At 40.4% G+C, this 20,492-nt stretch overlaps 1 protein-coding gene across 5 annotated transcripts in view; it reads right to left on the reverse strand.

The window, feature by feature from the left end:
* RSPH3 (radial spoke head 3) overlaps nt 1-20,492 on the reverse strand; it is a 40,173-nt gene that overhangs the window by 13,351 nt on the left and 6,330 nt on the right. For 4 of the 5 annotated variants that reach the window (XR_235932.5, XR_009495796.1, XR_808949.4 and 1 more), the window contains exons 4-8: nt 18,070-18,215; nt 16,815-17,018; nt 12,264-12,426; nt 11,475-11,561; nt 10,558-10,917 (exon numbers count right to left, since the gene is read on the reverse strand). Coding sequence is in view for 2 of the 5 variants with exons in the window: in XM_024996706.2 (XP_024852474.1) it covers nt 10,604-10,917; nt 11,475-11,561; nt 12,264-12,426; nt 16,815-17,018; nt 18,070-18,215 (914 nt within the window). In the remaining 3 variants the exon portion in view is untranslated. Of the gene's footprint in view, nt 1-10,433; nt 10,918-11,474; nt 11,562-12,263; nt 12,427-16,814; nt 17,019-18,069; nt 18,216-20,492 lie in introns of those variants that run through there. The other variant, NM_001109799.1, reaches the window with a different exon arrangement.

Here is a 20,492-nt window from a genome sequence, read left to right on the forward strand (position 1 = left end):
CCTTCCGGTGCTTGCTCAAACTCATGTCCATCAAGTCGGTGATGCCATCCAACCATCTGATCCTGTGTCATCCCCTTCTCCTCCTGCCTTCAATCTTTCCCAGCATCAGGGTCTTTTCCAATGAGTTGGCTCTTCACATTAGGTGGCCAAAGTATTGGAGTTTCAGCTTTAGCATCTGTCCTTCCAATGAATATTCAGGACTGATATCCTTTAGGATGGACTGGTTTGATCTCCTTGCTGTCCAAGGAACTCTCAAGAGTCTTCTCCAGTACCACTGTTCAAAAGCATCAGTTCTTTGGTGCTCAGCCTTCTTTACGGTCCAATCCTCGCATAATGCCCACTGTGTTTTGACCCTTCAATATTGTATTGGCTTTTCTGGGTCTTTTGCTTCTCCACATCATCAGTTTGTTGATATCTGTAAGCTCATTAGCTGGGATTTCGATTGGGATTGCACTGAATCTATAGATCAAGTTGGGAAGAACTGACATTTTGACAATCTTGAGTCGCCCTATTCATCAACATGAAATGTTTCTCCACTTAGTTTGATTTCATTCATCAGTTTTGTAGTTTTCCTCATATAAATCTTATACACATTTTGTTAGACTTATAACTAAGTATTTCATTTTGGGGAGGTTCTAATGTTAGTGATTTTAATTTTAAATTCCTTTGTCAATTGCTGGTATATAGGAAAGCGATGAATGTTTATATTAATCTTCCATTTTGCCACCTTACTACTAGTTTCAGGAATCTTTTTGGTGATTCTTTGGGATTTTCTACATCGACAATCATGTCGTCTGAAAACAAATAGTTTTATTTCTTCATTGTCAATCTATATACTTGTTATTTCCTTGTTTTACTGCATTACCTGGGACTCAGTATATTGAAAAGGAACGGTCAGAGGACATCCTTGCTTTATAACTGATCCTAGTGGGAAAGCTTCTAGTTTGTCACCATGGTGTTAGCCCTAACGTGACTTTGTTTTGCTGCAGATTTTTCCAACTAGGTTCATGAGAGATACTGGTCTATAATTTTCTTGCAAGGTCTAATTTTGGTATTTAATGTTGGTCTTAGAGAGTAGGTTAGGAAGTATTCCTTCTATTTTTATCATGTGAAAGAAACTGTAGAGAATGAGTATAATTTGTTAAATGGTGTCTGGTAGAATTCCCCAGAGAACTCATGTGGACCTGGTGTTTTCTGTTTTGTAAGGTTGTTAATTCAATATATTTAATAAAGACTGCAGATGGTGATTGCAGCCATGAAATTAAAAGACGCTTACTCCTTGGAAGGAAAGTTATGACCAACCTAGATAGCATATTCAAAAGCAAAGATATTACTTTGCCAACAAAGGTCCATCTAGTCAAGGCTATGGTTTTTCCAGTGGTCGTGTATGGATATAAAAGTTGGACTGTGAAGAAAGCTGAGCACCAAAAAATTGATGCTTTTGAACTGTGATGTTGGAGAAGACTCTTGAGAGTCTCTTGGACTGCAAGGAGCTCCAACCAGTCCATCCTAAAGGAGATCAGTCCTGGGTGTTCATTGGAAGGACTGATGCTGATGCTGAAACTCCGATACTTTGGCCACTTCATGAGAAGAGCTGACTCATTGGAAAAGACCCTGATGCTGGGAGGGATTGGGGGCAGGAGGAGAAGGGGACAACAGAGGATAAGATGGCTGGATGGCATCACAGACTCGATGGACATGAGTTTGAGTGAACTCTGGGAGTTGGTGATGGACAGGGAGGCCTGGTGTGCTGCAATTCATGGGGTTGCAAAGAGTCAGACACGACTGAGCGACTGAACTGAACTGAACTGAATAGATATAGGCTTATTCAGATTGCCTACTTCCTCCTGCATTTTTAAGAACAGTTTTGTTGGATATAAAATTCCTGAATGGCATCTTTTTTCTTTTAGCACTTTTGAGTATATCATTTCATTGCCTTCTGACCTCTATGGTGTCTGAATAAAAATAAGTTGATAATATTGAGGAGTCTTTGTATATGATGAGCTATTCTTGTCTTGCTGCTGTTGAGGCCCAAGGCATGCTGCACCCAAATATGCCTCAGTGGGATATTGATGGTTTTGAATTAAAGTTACTTGAGAAACAGTCAATGAAAAAACAAACAAACAAAAAAATACAGCATATAAAAAACCCACTGTGCCCCCAACTCCTTACTTCTTAAGAGTGGGAAATAAATCTCCCATGTGAAGAAGGTATCCTCCCTACACCAGGAGGGTAGAAAGCATCCTTAACAAGACAGTTAGGGATTCAAGGCTAAGAAAGCTGTGTGAAGAAATACTGTTACTTCATTTCTTTGCTGCTCTAAGCACAAGCCCCTTTGTTTTGTTAACATTTACAAATAATTGTTTCGTTGTCTAAAAATGATATTCAAACAATTTGTTTTGGTGACTTTGGGGGTCCTATTTCTATGAGACCTCTGTGCATTCAAATTCATTGATTTTTTTTTTTTTCCTCCTGTTAATCTGTCCTGTGGCAATTTAATGATTTAGACATTAGAGCAGCCAGAAGAACTCAAGATGGGTGGGGTGGAATATCCCCCTCCCCAACACTGTCTCACAACTGTCTGTCTCTCAGCAGTTGTGGATCTCTTTGAGTTTATTATACATGAAATTCACTGAACTTCTTGGGTGTAAATATTAACTTTTTTTTTTTTTTGCATCCCATTGACATTTTCAGCCATGGTTTCTTCAAATGTTCTTTTTGTTCCTCTCCTTCCCCCTCTTCTGGGATCTGTATTGTGTACCTGTTGGTATTCTTATAGTGTCTCAGTATAGGGCATGCTTAGTCCCTCCAGTGGCTGAGGTCTCTGAGGCTCTTTTCATTTTTCTTCATTTCAGAGTAGATAATATCAGTTTGATTTAACATTATGGCTTCTTTCTTCTAACAGTTCACATCTGAGACCCTGTGGTTAATTGTTCATTTCAGTTATATTTTTCAACACCAGAATTTCTATTTGGTTCCTTTTTATGATTTCTATCTCTTGATATTCACTTTTTGGTGAGAATCATTCTCATACTTTATTTATACATGGTTTCCTTTAGTTCTTTGTACATATTTACAATTGCTGATTAATGTCTGTCAAGTAGATTCAAAATATGAACTTTCTCAGGGACAGTTTCTATCAACTGTTTTTTTTGTTTTTTTTTTTGCTTCTGCACAGGACATACTTTATTTTTTGCATGTCTTATATTTTTTGGTTGAAATCCAGACATTTCAGAGAGTCAAAATGTGGTAACTCTGGATATCAGATTCTTGCTCTACCTCTTCAACTTGGGTTTTTTGTTGGTGTTTGTTTGATGGCCTTCGTGAACAAATTCTGTAAAGCCTGTATTCTTTGCGCTGCCCCTGAAGTCTGCTCAGCTAGCTTAGTGGGTAGCTAATGATTAAAGAGATTTCTTAAATGTCCTGAATCAGTAAGTCTTACACTTTGCGCTGAGGGGTTCTCTGTGTGTTAAGACATGGCTCCAATATTTTAGCAGTTTACAACTCTGACTTTGCTCTGAGCTTCTGCTTGTGTAGATCCTCGATGTCAGCCTGAGATGAGAGATGAGGGCCTTCCCAGGTCTTTCCTGGGCTGCAAACAGCCCTACAAAGTACCCTATACTTACAGATTCCTGGGAATATGTTGAAACTTTTCAAAACCCCCTACGGACCTCTCATTCCTCAGATTTCCTTTTCAAGTATTCTGGTCAGCCTCCTGTTTGCTCCAACTCGCATTTCCACCCCGGGTAGCTGTGATGTTAGACTATTGCTGCTGATTGCTGATTTTCTATTTTTAAACAAATGCCCTGCTGCTGGGACTTTCCTCACCAAGCAAGCTCTGAGTCAGGTCAAATAAAGATAAGCCCTTAAAAGAACTTATCCAGGGAGCTGCCAGACAGGTCACATACTGACAGATTTCTGGGGATGTGGCTTTTCTGGGGAGCTCTAGGCATGTTTAGCCCCTCCAGTGCTGACAGGCTGCTGGTTTTCTCAGTTACCATGGTTTTGAGTCTGTTGGTTTTCAAGGTTATTGTGGAGCTGGGAAGAATGGGATGGGAATAGGGCAAATTAAAATGCCACAAAGCTGACTCTTTGGAGATTCAGCCACTTTTCTTGAATAAATGCTCTTCACTGTTCCAAGTCTTTGGTTAATTTCCAGAATTTTAAAAATGTTATTTTTTGACAAAAAAAATTTTTTTTTTTTTGGCCTGTGTTCTTGTTGCTTTTATGGAGGAGCTGATTTTCAGAGGTCCCTATGCTACCAATTCCAGAGTCCTTCTTCCATAAACACTAATTTCTGTCCTGTGTTGTAAAGTAATCATGTATTCAAGACCTGCTGAGCGATATTCAACTTTGGCCCCAGACTGCTATGCCTTTTGAGCTATCGATTTCCCCTGCTTTTCCAGGTACCTTTTCCCTAAGAAGTTTTAGCCTACAGTCTTCCCATAGTGGTCCCCATCTCCTTGTTAATATGCTACTTCTAATATGCTGTGGGGCTAAAAAACAGCAAACTGGGTAGCGATGCTGGAATAGCTTTGGCTGGTCCATGGCAAAATGGCAACTCAGAAGTCACTTTGGCCTTTTCTCTCTTATGCTCTGAAAACGAGGTTTCTAGACACCTGAATTTAGAGGAAGTGAGTTGGTAATATCCAAATCAGGGGAGACAACGTTTCACAATACTCCTTGCTAAGTTTGATTATATCTATAGTAGTATACCTAATTTTGGGAAACATGTTTTAAGATGACTTTGACCAAACAGAAATTTCAAGGTAATAGTAACCAGGATGGAGAGTGGCCAAGTTCTGAAACTATTCTCTATGAGGAGTAGTTGGAATGACTGGTGGTACTTCATTGGGAGAAAGAAAAATCTGGGGAAAAAAAAGAAAAAAAACAAAAACAAAAACCCAAACTGTTGGAGTATAGGATAGGGCTGGTATGTAAACAAAATTATTCTGTCTCTCTCCACCATAATCATGCCAGTTGATTACAGGTTATAAACCAAAAGGCATAGGTTATAATGGGACAGGGGCTTCCCAGGTGGCACTTTTCCAGGTGGCAGGAGGTAAAGAACCCTCCTGCCAATGCAGGGGACATAAGAGATGTGGGTTTGATCCCTGGGTCGGGAAGATCCTCTGGAGGAGGGAGGGCATGGCGATCCACTCTAGTATTCTTGCCTGGAGGATCCTACGGACAGAGGAGCCTGGTGGGCTACAGTCCGTAAGGTTGCAAACAGTCAGATATGATTGAGGCGACTTAGCACACATAACGGGACAGATTTTGACTCAGTGTAAAAGAAATTTCTAATAATGAGGATTGTGCAACAATGTACTTGAGTATTTACCATGTCTTGAGCCTGGGGAGACAAAACTATGTGAGAATTGCTGTTCTAGGGCAGCTTATATAGGGAAAGCCCCATCCTCAGTGACTAAACAAAGACCAAGTGACCACCTGTTAAGGATACTGTATTGGATAGGAGGCTGGATTATACGACAGCTAAGGTCTATTCTGACACTACCATTTTAAGGGTCTGAGATCTAGGGTGGAGTCCACTGCTACCCCTGTAGAGCTGGCAGATACCTGGGGCAAGATAAAATACTCAGTGTGAGTCTAGCTTCTCCAAGGAGTACAATATATTTTTGAACTCTTTTCTCTACCAAGGTCTCTTTATGGTCATTAAATTATGTTTGAAGTGGGAAGCAGGTTAATTTTGCTTTAGGGATTTACTGACACCTAGTGGTAAAACATAGGTACCAATATAATGTTAGGTATCCAACGCTAAGTCGCTTCAGTTGTGTCGGACTCTGTGCGACCCCATAGACGGCAGCCCACCAGGCTCCCCCGTCCCTGGGATTCTCCAGGCAAGAACACTGGAGTGGGTTGCCATTTCCTTCTCCAATGCATGAAAGTGAAAAGTGAAAGGGAAGTCGCTCAGTCGTGTCCGACTCTTAGCGACCCCCTGGACTGCAGCCTACCAGGCTCCTCTGTCCATGGGATTTTCCAGGCAAGAGTACTGGAGTGGGGTGCCACTGCCTTCTCCAATAGGTATCCAATAGGTATCCAAAATGTTAGAAGACCATCATATATAATCATTATCAAAAATAAAAATATATAACAATAAAATACATAATTTATGTTATAAATGCATATGGTAATAAAAATGTATTAGTATTTCAAATTTTATTTTCAAAAAGAATTTAAAATTCTTTAAATGTTATATTTTTATACTGAAATTTCAAACTTCAATATCTTGACTGATTTTATTTATAAGCAAACCTATAACCATTACTGTATCTTTTGTGTGTGTGCCTGTGTGCTCAGTTGTATCTGACTCTCTGCAGCCTCATAGACTGTAGCCTGGCAGGCTCTTCTCTGCATGGAATTTTCTAGGCAAGAATACTGGAGCAGGTGGCCATTTCCTCCTCCAGGGGTTCTTCCAGACCCAGGGATCGAATCTGCATCTCTTGTGTCTCCTGATTGGCAGGTGGATTCTTTACCACCAGCCGCCACCTGGGAAGCCAGTAATACCATATCTTTTAAGTCATATATTTCATTAATTATATTTTCAAGATTTAAGAAAAACAGAAAGTATCATCTAAATTATCAGTTTATTAAATTTTAATTTGTAAGTTGAAAGCACTAAAACAAAAAGGTAAATAGTTCCAATTCAAAGGGAGAATTATAGACATCAATCCAACAGCATTAACAGTAGTTTTTCATGATAGTGACACCTGATCTTTAACATTTTTGTTTGGGTCTCTGACTGTGAACAAACTTGGAAAAGGTTGGTTCTGGTTAGATCTTGGAGCTATGGCAAAAAAACAATAGGTACTAACTGGTCTATGGGGAAATTAAATGCATATTTGGGCTTTTTCAGAATGCCTTTATTTTTAAAATTTTATTTTTTTGGCCACATTGTGTGGTATATGGGATCTTAGTTCTCCAACCAGGGGTGGAACCTATGGCCCTGCACTGGGAGCTTGGAGTCTTAACCACTGGACGGCAAGGGAAGCCCCCAGAATGCTTTTACGCTAAATAAACTGAGATAAATGGCTATGGCTTTTGAGCTCGAGAATACATTAAAATTTATACAAATTTATAGCAATTTATAAAAATTGCTGTGATTCACCTACAAACAAAAGAAAAAAGGAGAATGTATCAGATTTTGCATAGTAAATAAAGCATATGAAAGCTATATCTAAAAGTTGTAGATTAAAAACTTAGCTGATATGATTGATACGTTTTAACAACATTGACAAGTAAATGCAAGTTTTAAGGTGAGAAGAAATGAGCACGATTAACCTTCTGATGATTATACCATAGCGTTTTGCTATGCTATGCCACTTCTCCCACGCCCGTTACAAGTTTTAGAGGAATTATCATCTCCAAATACGACTTCTTTCTGCAAGACCTCCGCTCTCCCATCTGCTTTCAAAATAAACCAGTTCTTTTCCCTAACTAAAGGGGCAACCTCCGTGCATGTGGTGAACTCAAGACCAGCTGGTCTGGCTCTGGTGTCTGCTGCTGACCATGCCGTACTGCTGAGTGACTTCCCAGGCCACACCAGCATTCCTCAGCTCTTAGTGTTAGCTGAAGACAGAAAGGACCAGAACTCCTAAGAAGAACATGAGCAAATGTGAGCACAGATAATTCAGTTTCCACTCAATGTTTTTCTTTTTCTACAGATAATGTATCACCAGCTTCTCCACGTTTTTTTTCACAGGGACAGTGTCCTAACCTCTTGATTATTTCTGTTTCTCTCTAGGATGGAATAGGCAGTTAAGCTTAACTAGCTTCAGTATGGGGGTCTACAGACTTAGGTTTCTTTAATAAACTGAATTAACTTATGGAATTATGGAACTCAGAATGAGAAGTTTAGCAAAGTATCTGCAAAGTGTTACTGTGAAGGAGGATTAGAATTGTAGAAGATAGTCAACCTTCACTCCATTTTGAAAGCATTCTTAAAATTAAAAAAAAAAAAATTCCTGGTCTTATCACCAAAATTAGTATCTTATAAATCTTAGGATGATCCACCGAGGCTTCCCTGGTGGCTCAGTGGTAAAGAATCCACCTGCCAATGCAGGAGATGGGGATTGGATCCCTGGACTGGGAAGATCCCCTGGAGGAGGGCATGGCAACTCACTCTAGTATTTCCTGCCTGGGAAATCCCATGCAGAGAGAAGCCTGGCGGGCTCCAGTCCAAAGAGTTGGACACAACTGAGCAACTAAACAACAGCAGCAACAAATTTTAGGATAATCACAGACTGTTTAAGAAGATGGAACTAACTCAGCAATGAAAGGGGACAGATTGCATTTTTTAAAATGCTGTTAATTCAATAATTTATTTATTCTTTGTACCTCACAAAAGTGCAAGGTTGTTGAGAAGAAAAGGATAGTAGATTGGAAGGAAGGGGATCTGGGCTCCAGCTTTCATCCCATCACTTGCTAGGCTAGTCACTTTACCGAAAACCCCTTAGAATCCCTGAGCTGTGGTTTGTTCTCTCAGCCCTGCTTCGTTCAGCTCCACTGTGAGGCTGTAACTGCAGCCTCCTCGTGGTGCTCAGCACACAGCAGGCACTCAGTTAACACTTGCTGACTGAACAGACCAATGACTGATTGAAAACGAAAATAGAAACATCGTCACATCTACCTCAGAAGGGCTGCTCTGCCGTTAAAATGACGTAGGGATATAAAACGTGGGCAATTAGTTTGAGAATCATGAGAAGTGCTACCGAGACATACAGCACACTTCTTTTTACAAATGGAGAAAGATGTTCTTATGTATTTTTAATGCCACGTTTAAAAAGAAACTAAGGTAAATGTGTTAATGACTGCAAGCTATTTCAAACCAATACAGCTTATATATTTATAAATATTCTGAGAAAAATAGACTGTATCTATCTGAAGCCTCAGAAGACATCACTGATTAGAGATTAATATAACTTTCAGTTCAGTTCAGTCGCTCAGTCGTGTCTCTTTGCGACCCCATGGACTGCAGCATGCCAGGCCTCCCTGTCCATCACCACCTCCCGGAGCTTGCTCAAACACACGTCCATTGAGTTGGTGATGCCATCCTCTGTCGTCCCCTTCTCCTCCTGCCTTCAATCTTTCCCAGCATCAGGGTCTTTTCAATGAGGCAGTTCTTTGCATCAGGTGGCCAAAGTATTGGAGCTTCAGCTTCAGCTTCAGCATCAGTCCTTCCAATGAATATTCAGGACTGATTTCCTTTAGAATTGACTAGTTGGATCTCCTTGCAGTCCAAGGGACTCTCAAGAGTGTTCTCCAGCACCACAGTTCAAAAGTATCAATTCTTCGGCACTCAGCTTTCTTTATTGTCCAACTCTCACATCCATATGTGACTAATGGAAAAACCAGAGCTTTGACTAGACGGACCTTTGTTGGCAAAGTAATATCTCTGCTTTTTAATACACTACCTAGGTTGGTCATAGCTTTTCTTCCAAGGAGCAAGCGTCTTTTAATTTCATGGCTGCAGTCACCATCTGCAGTGATTTTGGAGCCCAAGAGAATAAAGTCTGTCACTATTTCCATTGTTTCCCCATCTATTTGCCATGAAGTGATACGATCAGATGCCATGATCTTAGTTTTTTGAACGTTGAGTTTTAAGCCAGAGTTTTATATCTCTAATATAACTTTAGAGGTAAAAAATATCTATGATTTTCAATTCACCAAACAAGTTCAGATTAAAAAATCAAATGGCAATTACCTATAATACAGTTGTATCTGACCACATTCAAAAAAAAACATTTATATGTACTGATGTTGAAAAGTCTAAGATAGACTGTTAGGTGAAAATGCAAGTACTATAACCCATATATTGCCAGATGTTCAAATCTTTATCTCCAGAAATATCTTTAAAAAGGCCTGGAGGGTACATAGAATGGATGGATGGATGACACAGGCTATCTGAGGAGGGATCTTTAGCTTCATTGGTATTGCCTGAAATTTTTTAATAGCAGGAATGTGAACAAAGAGATGAGAGCTTTACCTGAATACTGAAGATGGAACAGGTAAGTGTTTAACTTTATACAGACGAGGGTATATTTCTTGGTATTTGCAAGGAGAGAGCACTGTGGCTTTCAGGAACCCAACCTTGAGGGATTCCTGCTTGGGGTAAATTAAACAGTTTTTCTACAGAGAAGAAAAGCTCAGTGGCTAACAGAACTGGTATCTAACATTAAATATCATACTTACTGAAAAAAGAGAAAGAAACTACAAAACTAAAGAAAAATGTATTAACAATATGTAGTGGTCATGGGACAACTAAGGAAAAATATATTGGTTATATAGTGGTGATGGAAGGAGTAAGGAAACAAATATTAGTTATATATACTGGTAATAGGAAGCTTGAAATTAGACATAATTCTCATTAGAGTTACAGTATAGCTTCTAAAGAGTCTACTATTAAATAAATGAGGTTTCATTTAAAAAATTAGTTTTATTATTTCAACATATTTGATTTGCCCAGTCCATGAGACAAAAAGACACGCTGACTAAACACAACATAATTTCCATGAGCTGAGGGGACTCACACATCATTACCTGATTGGCTGCAGTGCTGACTGGCTCCATGGCGCTGAGGCTCCCTCTATTGTGACAGCTCCTCCCTCTTGGAGGATTTCCTCATTTCTGTCAGTTCGTCATTTTCTTCTGCGAGCCGCCTCTCCTGGGACGACACTCTCTCCGCGTACCTTGCGTCGTACGGCGTTCTCTGTAGGGAGTCTCTGTCTGGAAGGGGTCTCTGGGCCTGGGATGCACCCTGATCCTGGGATTCAAAACCCACCAGGGGCTCTCTTGTTCCTCCGGGACCACCGAGTCCGTTCTCAGGCCTCACAGAGGCGTGCCTGCCCTCCTTCTGCTCATAGAGATTCAGTCTTCTCTCAACCACCTCACGAATCAACACTGAAAATTGTACGTACAGAAATCACTATGACTTTTCATATTTTAGGAGTTATAACACTTGCTTATAGATGAGTGTAAAATATTCACTAGGCCTTGTCCCTTCCCTGTATCATGACCTTTTATACAAAGTCAGCAATACATACCTTCTGTGCCACTTAATATGAATTCTATTCAATGCCTGTTTTAACAGAATATGATTTATAAAGTAATACAGAAGATGTTAATTCTGATCAAATTATAAAAGAACCAAAAATAATACTGAAGGTAAAAATAGGTACCTTTGTTAAATGGCACCCCACTCCAATACCCTTGCCTGGAAAAATCCATGGATGGAGGAGCCTGGTATGCTACAGCCCATGGGGTCGCAAAGAGTCGGACACGACTGAGCAACTTCACTTCACTTTGCTAATAGAATTGATATACTGAAAATTTAAGAACCAAAACTGTAAAATTAACATCCTTTTTCTGTATGTTCTTTTTACTGAAAAATTTCAGAGGTGACTTTTCAATAATATAAAAGAACTTACTGTCAAAAAAAAAAAAAAAAAAGAACTTACTGTCAAGCACCGTTCTTCCCACCATGCTGGACTCCATGGTTTTGTCAACTTCATTCATTAGCCACGGGAGGAATCCTATCTCAATATCTGTAATTTAAAAAGGTAACTTCATTAAGTGATTTTTATGAATCATTACAAACGGGAAGAATCTGTGCTTTCCCCTAACGTTACAGATATATCAGCCTTGTTTTCTTATTATAAAATGTCAAACAGACTTGTACAGTATCACTTGTGCTGTACAGTGTTCTCTGTATGTGGTCTGGTCCATTACGTTTCTATGAAGTATAAATGGTATTTGCAAAATTATGAGGCCTTCCCTGGAGTCAAAGCCTTCAGAACTGACTGTATAGGCACTGCGTGAGATGAAAGGAGCTGGGGTTATGGAGGATATCCATATGGGGATATCCGGTCCATATTTCTTTCTACTCTCCAATGTTGTTTCTCAGTAAACATTCTAAAATCTTTGTAACACACCTCTTATTAGTAACGGTACTTTCTTAAAACAACTATAATTGATTTTAAAATTTGGCCCAGAGATAGAAAGATTCCCTGATAGCTCAGTTGGGAAAGAATCTGCCTGCGAAGCAGGAGATCCTAGTTTGATTCCTGGGTCAGGAAGTTCCACTGGAGAAGGGACAGGCTACCCACTCCAGTATTCTTGGGCTTCCTGTGTGGCTTAGCTGGGAAAGAAAGATTCCAATTCAAAATAAAAATGGGCACAACATGAACTCAAACCATTAGCAGGATGCTTATTGTAACAGTTAATCTAACAAAAGACCTCCAACAAACCTCTTTCAACGGGATCATAAAAGTAGCCACCATCCCGAAGGCTGTCAAAAACTGATGGGAGGAGGTCGGCCAGGTAACGCTGTGCAAATGCTCGGGCCGCGATCTTCTGCGAAGTCTCGTTATGCTTGTGAACCACCTGCCATTGCTGCTGCTTCCGACGTTCCTGCCCAGAGGAAAACACCATCACAGGTGGCTGTTCAGCTTTATGTCTTCCCCAGATACCGATTCTTATGAGTGGGAGAATCTGTACTTATATTTGTATCCAAAAATGGACAGCAAGGTGTCTATGATCAGTTCGTATTTTTCACTAAGATTTTAATGAATTTCAACAGCTAAGTAGGTATTGAATTGAGAGGAGATGATGCTTAAGGTAAAATTCATTTCCTGATCCATTTTCAAGTAAAGTAATTTCAGGATATACATGTCTGACTAAAATCAAAGAATAATAATAGTTATCTGTATTTTTAATTAGTATTATAAAGTATTGCTGATATGAAAATTATAGTTGCTTAGACATCTTTGATTAAAAAACTCGGGCCAATAAATTGTCTCATTTATAATGATTCTTTGAATTTGTAAAGTTCTGAAAATTATAAAACCTTTTTGTTGCTGTTGCTATTTATAGATCATATGAAATCTGTGAAGCTAATGAACTACCTTCTCTACTCCCATGCAGAAATGGGAACATTAATATATTTTCTAATTAGTCTACTTTCAAAGTTGAAGTAAATATAAATCTAGATGACTTGTATTCTTTGTTTTTTCATATTTCCTAATCAGATCAGATCAGATCAGTTGCTCAGTCGTGTCCGACTCTTTGTGACCCCATGAACCGCAGCACGCCAGGCCTCCCTGTACATCACCAACTCCCGGACTTCACTCAGACTCACGTCCATCGAGTCAGTGATGCCATCCAGCCATCTCATCCTCTGTCGTCCCCTTCTCCTCCTGCCTCCAATGCCTCCCAGCATCAGAGTCTTTTCCAATGAGTCAACTCTTTGCATGAGGTGGCCAAAGTACTGGAGTTTCAGCTTTAGCCATCATTCCTTCCAAAGAAATCCCAGGGCTGATCTCCTTCAGAATGGACTGGTTGGATCTCCTTGCAGTCCAAGGGATTCTTAAGAGTCTTCTCGAACACCACAGTTCAAAAGCATCAATTCTTTGGCACTCAGCCTTCTTCACGGTCCAATTCTCACATCCATACATGACCACTGGAAAAACTATAGCCTTGACGAGACGAACCTTTGTTGGCAAAGTAATGTCTCTGCTTTTGAATATGCTATCTAGGTTGGTCATAACTTTCCTTCCAAGGAGTAAGCATCTTTTAATTTCATGGCTGCAGTCACCATCTGTAGTGATTTTGGAACCTCCCAAAATAAAGTCTGACACTGTTACCACTGTTTCCCCATCTATTTCCCATGAAGTGGTGGGACCGGATGCCATCATCTTCGTTTTCTGAATGTTTAACTTTAAGTCAACTTTTTCACTCTCCACTTTCACTTTCATCAAGAGGCTTTTGAGTTCCTCTTCACTTTCTGCCATAAGGGTGGTGTCATCTGTATATCTGAGGTTATTGATATTTCTCCCGGCAATCTTGATTCCAACTTGTGTTTCTCCCAGTCCAGCATTTCTCATGATGTACTCTGCATATAAGTTAAATAAACAGGGTGACAATATACAGCCTTGACGAACTCCTTTTCCTATTTGGAACCAGTCTGTTGTTCCATGTCCAGTTCTAACTGTTGCTTCCTAACCTGCATACAAATTTCTCAAGAGGCAGATCAGGTGGTCTGGTATTCCCATGTCTTTCAGAATTTTCCACAGTTTATTGTGATCCACACAGTCAAAGGATTTGGCATAGTCAGTAAAGCAGAAATAGATGTTTTTCTGGAACTCTCTTGCTTTTTCCATGATCCAGCGGATGTTGGCAATTTGATCTCTGGTTCCTCTGCCTTTTCTAAAACCAGCTTGAACGTCAGGAAGTTCACGGTTCATGTATTGCTGAAGCCTGGCTTGGAGAATTTTGAGCATTACTTTACTAGGGTGTGAGATGAATGCAATTGTGCGGTAGTTTGAGCATTCTTCGGCATTGCCTTTCTTTGGGATTGGAATGAAAACTGACCTTTTCCAGTCCTGTGGCCACTGCTGAGTTTTCCAAATTTGCTGGCATATTGAGTGCAGCACTTTCACAGCATCATCTTTCAGGATTTGGAATAGCTCAACTGTAATTCTATCACCTCCACTAGCTTTGTTGGTAGTGATGCTTTCTAAGGCCCACTTGACTTCACATTCCAGGATGTCTGGCTCTAGGTCAGTGATCACACCATTGTGATTATCTGGGTCGTGAAGATCTTTTTTGTACAGTTCTTCTGTGTATTCTTGCCACCTCTTCTGAATATCTTCTGCTTCTGTTAGGTCCATACCATTTCTGTCCTTTATCGAGCTCATCTTTGCATGAAATGTTCCTTTGGTACCTCTGATTTTCTTGAAGAGATCCCTAGTCTTTCCCATTCTGTTGTTTTCCTCTATTTCTTTGCATTGATCGCTGAAGAAGGCTTTCTTACCTCTTCTTGCTATTCTTTGGAACTCTGCATTCAGATGCTTATATCTTTCCTTTTCTCCTTTGCTTTTTGCTTCTCTTCTTTTCACAGCTATTTGTAAGTAAGACGGTAGGTGTTCCAAGAGGGAATCAGAGGGCAAACACACTGAAACCATACTCACAGAAAACTAGTCAATCTAATCACACTAGGACCACAGCCTTGTCTAACTCAATGAAACTAAGTCATGCCTGTGGGGCAACCCAAGACGGGTGGGTCATGGTGGAGAGATTTGACAGAATGTGGTCCACTGGAGAAGGGAATGGCAAACCACTTCAGTATTCTTGCCTTGAGAACCCCATGAACAGTATGAAAAGGCAAAATATTTCCTAATAGTAAGTAATATATATTATAAAAAATGAAGAATACAAGTCATTAAGATTTATATTTGCTTAAACTTTGAAAATATTTCCTAATAGTAAGTAAGGGCTTCCCAGGTGGCTCAGTGGTAAAGAATCTAACTGATCGGCAGGAGACGTGGGTTCAATTCCTGGGTCAGGAAGGTCCCCTGGAGGAGGAAATGGCAACCCACTCCAGTACTCTTGCCTGAGATATTCCATGGACAAAGGACCCTGACAGGCTGCAGTCCAAGTCAGACACGACTGAGCACGCACACACCACCAAACAGTAAATAAACAAATTTAACTTTTCTTTGATAAAAACTTCACCAATTATTTCAACAAAGCTGATTTTGTTAGGATTCACCTTATACTTGTGAATATACAATCGTGCATTTGCACAATCCTTATCAACAGACCCGTGCTCTTTACAAAGTTACTCATTTTGGAGGAAAACTGAAAGTCCATCTGACTAGGTTTGGAGTAGAATGTTCTGACAACTCAGCTATTCGTGTGGGAAGGTAGACTCTGAGCCCTTTCAGGTGTTTGGAAACCCTTTATCATTTATCCACAGACTTGCCTGGTGGCTCAGACAGCGTCTGTCTACAATGCGGGAGACCTGGGTTTGATCCCTGGGTTGGGAAGATCCCCTGGAGAAGGAAACAGCAACCCACTCCAGTACTCTTGCCTGGAAAATCCCATGGACGGAGAATCCTGGTAGGCTACTGTCCGTGGGGTCGCAAAGAGCCGGACAGGACTGAGCGACTTCACTTTCACTTTATCATTTATCATCCAGTGTTTAACGCAGGGTGAGTTATTGCCATCCCCAGACAGATTCTTATTAAACTGTACCGAGCCTAGTGCTTCCTAACCAGAGGTTTGTGGTGTATTTAATGATTGGATTCTACAACTTTTCTTATTAAAGGTTCTAAAAACCTTATAATCTGAAGAAATATTCTGTAAAGACTCAGATAGTAGGTGTATTTGTAAGGGTGTGGAGCAGAGCCAGCCACTGAGAAAAAGACCCAGAATTCTTTCCAGATCCTCTTTCTTACTCGCCATCTACCCAAATACACTCCACTTTTTCCTGCCACCTTTTCTGCCATTGATTTTTGGCAAACTGATGTTATTTCTTCTCCAGGACTCTTGATATTTAAGAGTGCCTTTCATTGGGACATATGTAATTTAAATTGTGACCTGTAGGAATTTTGGGGAACTCTATTTAGGTTGTTGGTGTTATTTAGTCCGACTCTTTGCAACCCCATAGACTGTAGCCTGCCAGGCCTCCTCTCTCCATGGGATTTCCCAGGGAAGAATATTGGAGTGGGCTGCCATTTCCTTCTCTAGGAGTAGAACCTCGGTTGCCTGCACTGGCAGGCAGATTCTTTACTGCTGAGCCACCTGGGAAGTCCATCTCTATTTAGATACATCTATGTAAACTGGAATTTTAAAAACGTAATTGTTCATGAAAGATCGGTGATCTATAGGAGAGACCTGAACAACAAACATGTCTTTTCTAACAAGTTTGCCAAGACCTCTTAGCTCTACATGTGATTTTGAACATAATCTGTTAAGTAACCGAAATCTGTCTGAGAGAGAAAACGAAAATTCTCTACTTTTTCCTCCCGGTGTCGCCTCTCCTGCTCTTCAAGTCGCTGGACTTCAGCAAGCTCGATGTTGCGAAGCTCTTCATATGCGTACTGACTGGCCCGAAGGTTCGCCAACTCTTCTTCTTCCATCACTTCCAGAAGAGACTGCTCGATGGTCTTTCCCACCAAAACTTCTAACATTGGTTTAACTTCAAGATCAAAGTCAAACAGCTTAAACACACAAAACAAATTTAAAATTTTAATCATGGACCAAAGGCTCAATGAAAAAAATATCCCATAAGAGCAGCAATAAATAACAGGATACTACTTGTTGAGGGTCTTCTGTGTGCCAGACAATGAGCTGGTACTTTACCGTTTCTAACCTTCAAGACAGCCCAAAAGGCACAGGGGCTCTTTACAGGCAAAAACTGATAGGAGCAAAGTTATAAAAAGATCTATTCAATCATCAGAATGAACCTTCATTCTCAATGATTTTCCAATAAAACTCTAAACCCAAGGGAAATATCTTTGTCTGTCTTGTTCTCCATCTTTTCTGCTTGATTTTTATTGGTTGTTTTGATAACAGTTTGAAGAACAAAGGAACAAGAATGATGGATACTTTGGTGATTCATCTCTAGGATTTAGAGGCAAAGATCGTCTTCTGTATAGATTATGAAGACTAATTTTATTTCCTAATTCAATGACAGTACTTTCGAATTCCTTCGCATTTTAAATCTCACTTAAGTCATTATGCACACTGCCTTCTCTTCTTCAGTTTCGTAAACTGGCCTGTATTCATGTATTCCACACTGATATAAAAATTAATTATTTTAGGACTTTTTTCCTAACACAGAGAATTATCTTCATAAAACTTATATAATCAACAAGCAACTAGCAGTGGAACCTTTCACACCAGAGATATTATTTTTCCTCATTTGGTACAAATCTACCTTATGTTCATCCATTAAGCAAGTATGCAAACACACAAAAATTAAATATATAAATATTCTAAACACATTTCTAAAATTTTTTATTTCTGATCAGCAAAGAGGGAAAATCAGATCATGGCATTTAATTTTTTTTTTAAAGACTAAAAAGTAAAAGATCATGATATTTAAAAACATTTCTGGGTAGCTCAGGATAAAACCATACACCATTTGGAAGGAAATGCAGTAAGTATTTAGAATCTTCCTGACTGTGAAGTGGTCTGCACTTATGTTAAGGTTTTAATTAAACCTCACTCTTTATAAAGAAGACAGAGAAGTCTAATAATGTACTATACCTCTCCTTCTAGAATTTCGGTGGCCACATCTTTGCCAGTTTTGGCAGGAATAAAGAGCGGTGTTGGTGGTTTGTCCAAAAACGCGTCTGTCTGGCACTCCATATCAACTTCTACTATGCGGTCGGCAATTTCTTCAAGGTATAGTTCTAAGAGAACACCATATACATTGAGTTTGAAATTCTGGTCTTTTTCAAGAATTTGAAACTACAGCCCCTTCAAAACAGAAATGAATGGATCAGAATATAAGTCTTGAAATAAAGGTGCTCAAATGTGGGGTTCAATCCACATAGTGTACTAAGCATTTTTATATATTTGGAAGACCACAGAGTCAGTCAGGCTAGAACATTTACTAAATGTTGAGAGATCACCGAGCTTTGTATTTGAAACGGGCTTCCCTGTGGCTCAGCTGGTGAAGAACCTGCCTGCAATGCGGGAGACCTGGGCTTGATCCCTGGGTTGGAAAGATCCCCTGGAGAAGGGAAAGGCTACCCACTCCAGTATTCTGTCCTGGAAAATTCCATGGACAGCCCATGGGGTCGCAAAGAGTCAAACATGACTGAGCGACTTTAACTTTGTATTTGAAAACAGAACTAAAGAATGTGAACCTATAGATGTATATACAACACAAAACATAACATGGGATGGAAAGTTGATGAGCCAGCCATGTGACAAGTCTTAAGATAATCAATGTTCAAAGGTTTGAAAATTCCTGGACATGTAAAAAAACTACGCATCACATCATTGTGTTATGGACGTTCTCTCTAGCCTACATATCATAAACAGATATAGGAAAACAAATTTCACCTTGGGAATAATTTACATGAGGCAAGGGCAGTATGGCATCATGCAAAGAACATGAGAACTGGAGTCAGCTGTTGAACATAGGACCTAGCGATTACATCCTCTTTGGGTCTTGGTTTCTTTATCTGCAAAAGGGATCATGGTTATCAGTCACCTACAGTCTGCATAATAATAAAGGAGACACAGGTAAAGGACCTGTGTCTCTGAGACACAGGAAGTACTCAACAAAAAGTGGCTGCTATTCTATCACTTCATATTCTGACAGTATAAGTAAAGACTAAAATTTAGCTCTTACAGAATTACAACTATATTGGCTAATCACAGACATGTACTTATTCTAGACTTGGTCTCAAGGTAGGAAAAAGCTTGGAATGGTCCTCAACCTTTTGTCCTTACTATCCAGAAATATCTCTGGTTATGTCCAAGGAAAACATCAAGTATTGCTTGACGACCAAGAGTCTGTCAACAACACAGCTGGACCTTATGGGTCCAGGTAAACCCCCACAGCTGACGACAGTCAGGTAAGTAGGAAAAGCCTGGCACTAGCCTAGGAACGGAGAAGGCAATGGCACCCCACTCCAGTACTTCTGCCTAGAAAATCCCATGGACGGAGGAGCCTGGTAGGCTGCAGTCCAGGGGGTCGCTAAAGTCGGACATGACTGAGCGACTTCCCTTTCACTTTTCATTTTCATGCATTGGAGAAGGAAATGGCAATCCATTCCAGTGTTCTTGCCTGGAGAATCCCAGGGACGGGGGAGCCTAGTGGGCTGCCATCTATGGGGTCGCACAGAGTCGGACACAACTGAAGCGACTTAGCAGCAGCAGCAGCAGCCTAGGAGAGCCTATGTGGCCCTGGGGAGGATGCAAGGGAATGGAGAACAAAAGGAGCTAGAAGAGGCCATGGTGAGAGAGGTGGGGGACTCAGATCTAAACAGGTTTGTGCTGTGCTGTGCTTAGTCACTCAGTCGTGTCCGACTCTTTGCGACCCATGGACTGTAGCCTGCCAGGCTCCTCTGTCCACGGGAATTCTCCAGGCAGGAATACTGGAGTGGGTTGCCATGCCCTCCTCCAGGGGATCTTCCCAACCCAGGTATCAAACACAGGTCTCCTGCGTTGCAGGTGGATTCTTTACAATCTGAGCCACCAGCGAAGCCCAAGAATACTGGAATGGGTAGCCTATCCCTTCTCCAGGGGAACTTCTGGATCCAGGAATCGAAGTGGAGTCTCCTGCTTTGCAGGCGGATTCTTTACCAGCTGAGCTACCCAGGAAGCCCCGGGATTAGTAAAGCTTGGACTAATAACCCACATTTTCAGATATGCAGTTTTCAGATATTCAGTAAATGGGTTTACTTCTCTCAAAAGACAGAATACCAAAATAAAACTATACTGCTCTCCACCTTCCACGAGTCCAAGAGTGATTCATCTTGGGCTATGAAAAGCAGGAAATACTCCCAGTTGGAGAACAGCATTTGTGAAAAGGGCTGAGAGAATTAATTTGGTCCTTATATTCTTTTTTAAAAAAATCGCCATGTCACATTTTCAGCCGTACCCAATATAATAACAATATTCAGTCTATGAGTTTGTTTACTAAACGGACTTCTTCTACCACGTGACAGGGAAAT

This window comes from Bos taurus, chromosome 9, assembly GCF_002263795.3.
Source record: "Bos taurus isolate L1 Dominette 01449 registration number 42190680 breed Hereford chromosome 9, ARS-UCD2.0, whole genome shotgun sequence".
NCBI lineage: Eukaryota > Metazoa > Chordata > Mammalia > Artiodactyla > Bovidae > Bos > Bos taurus.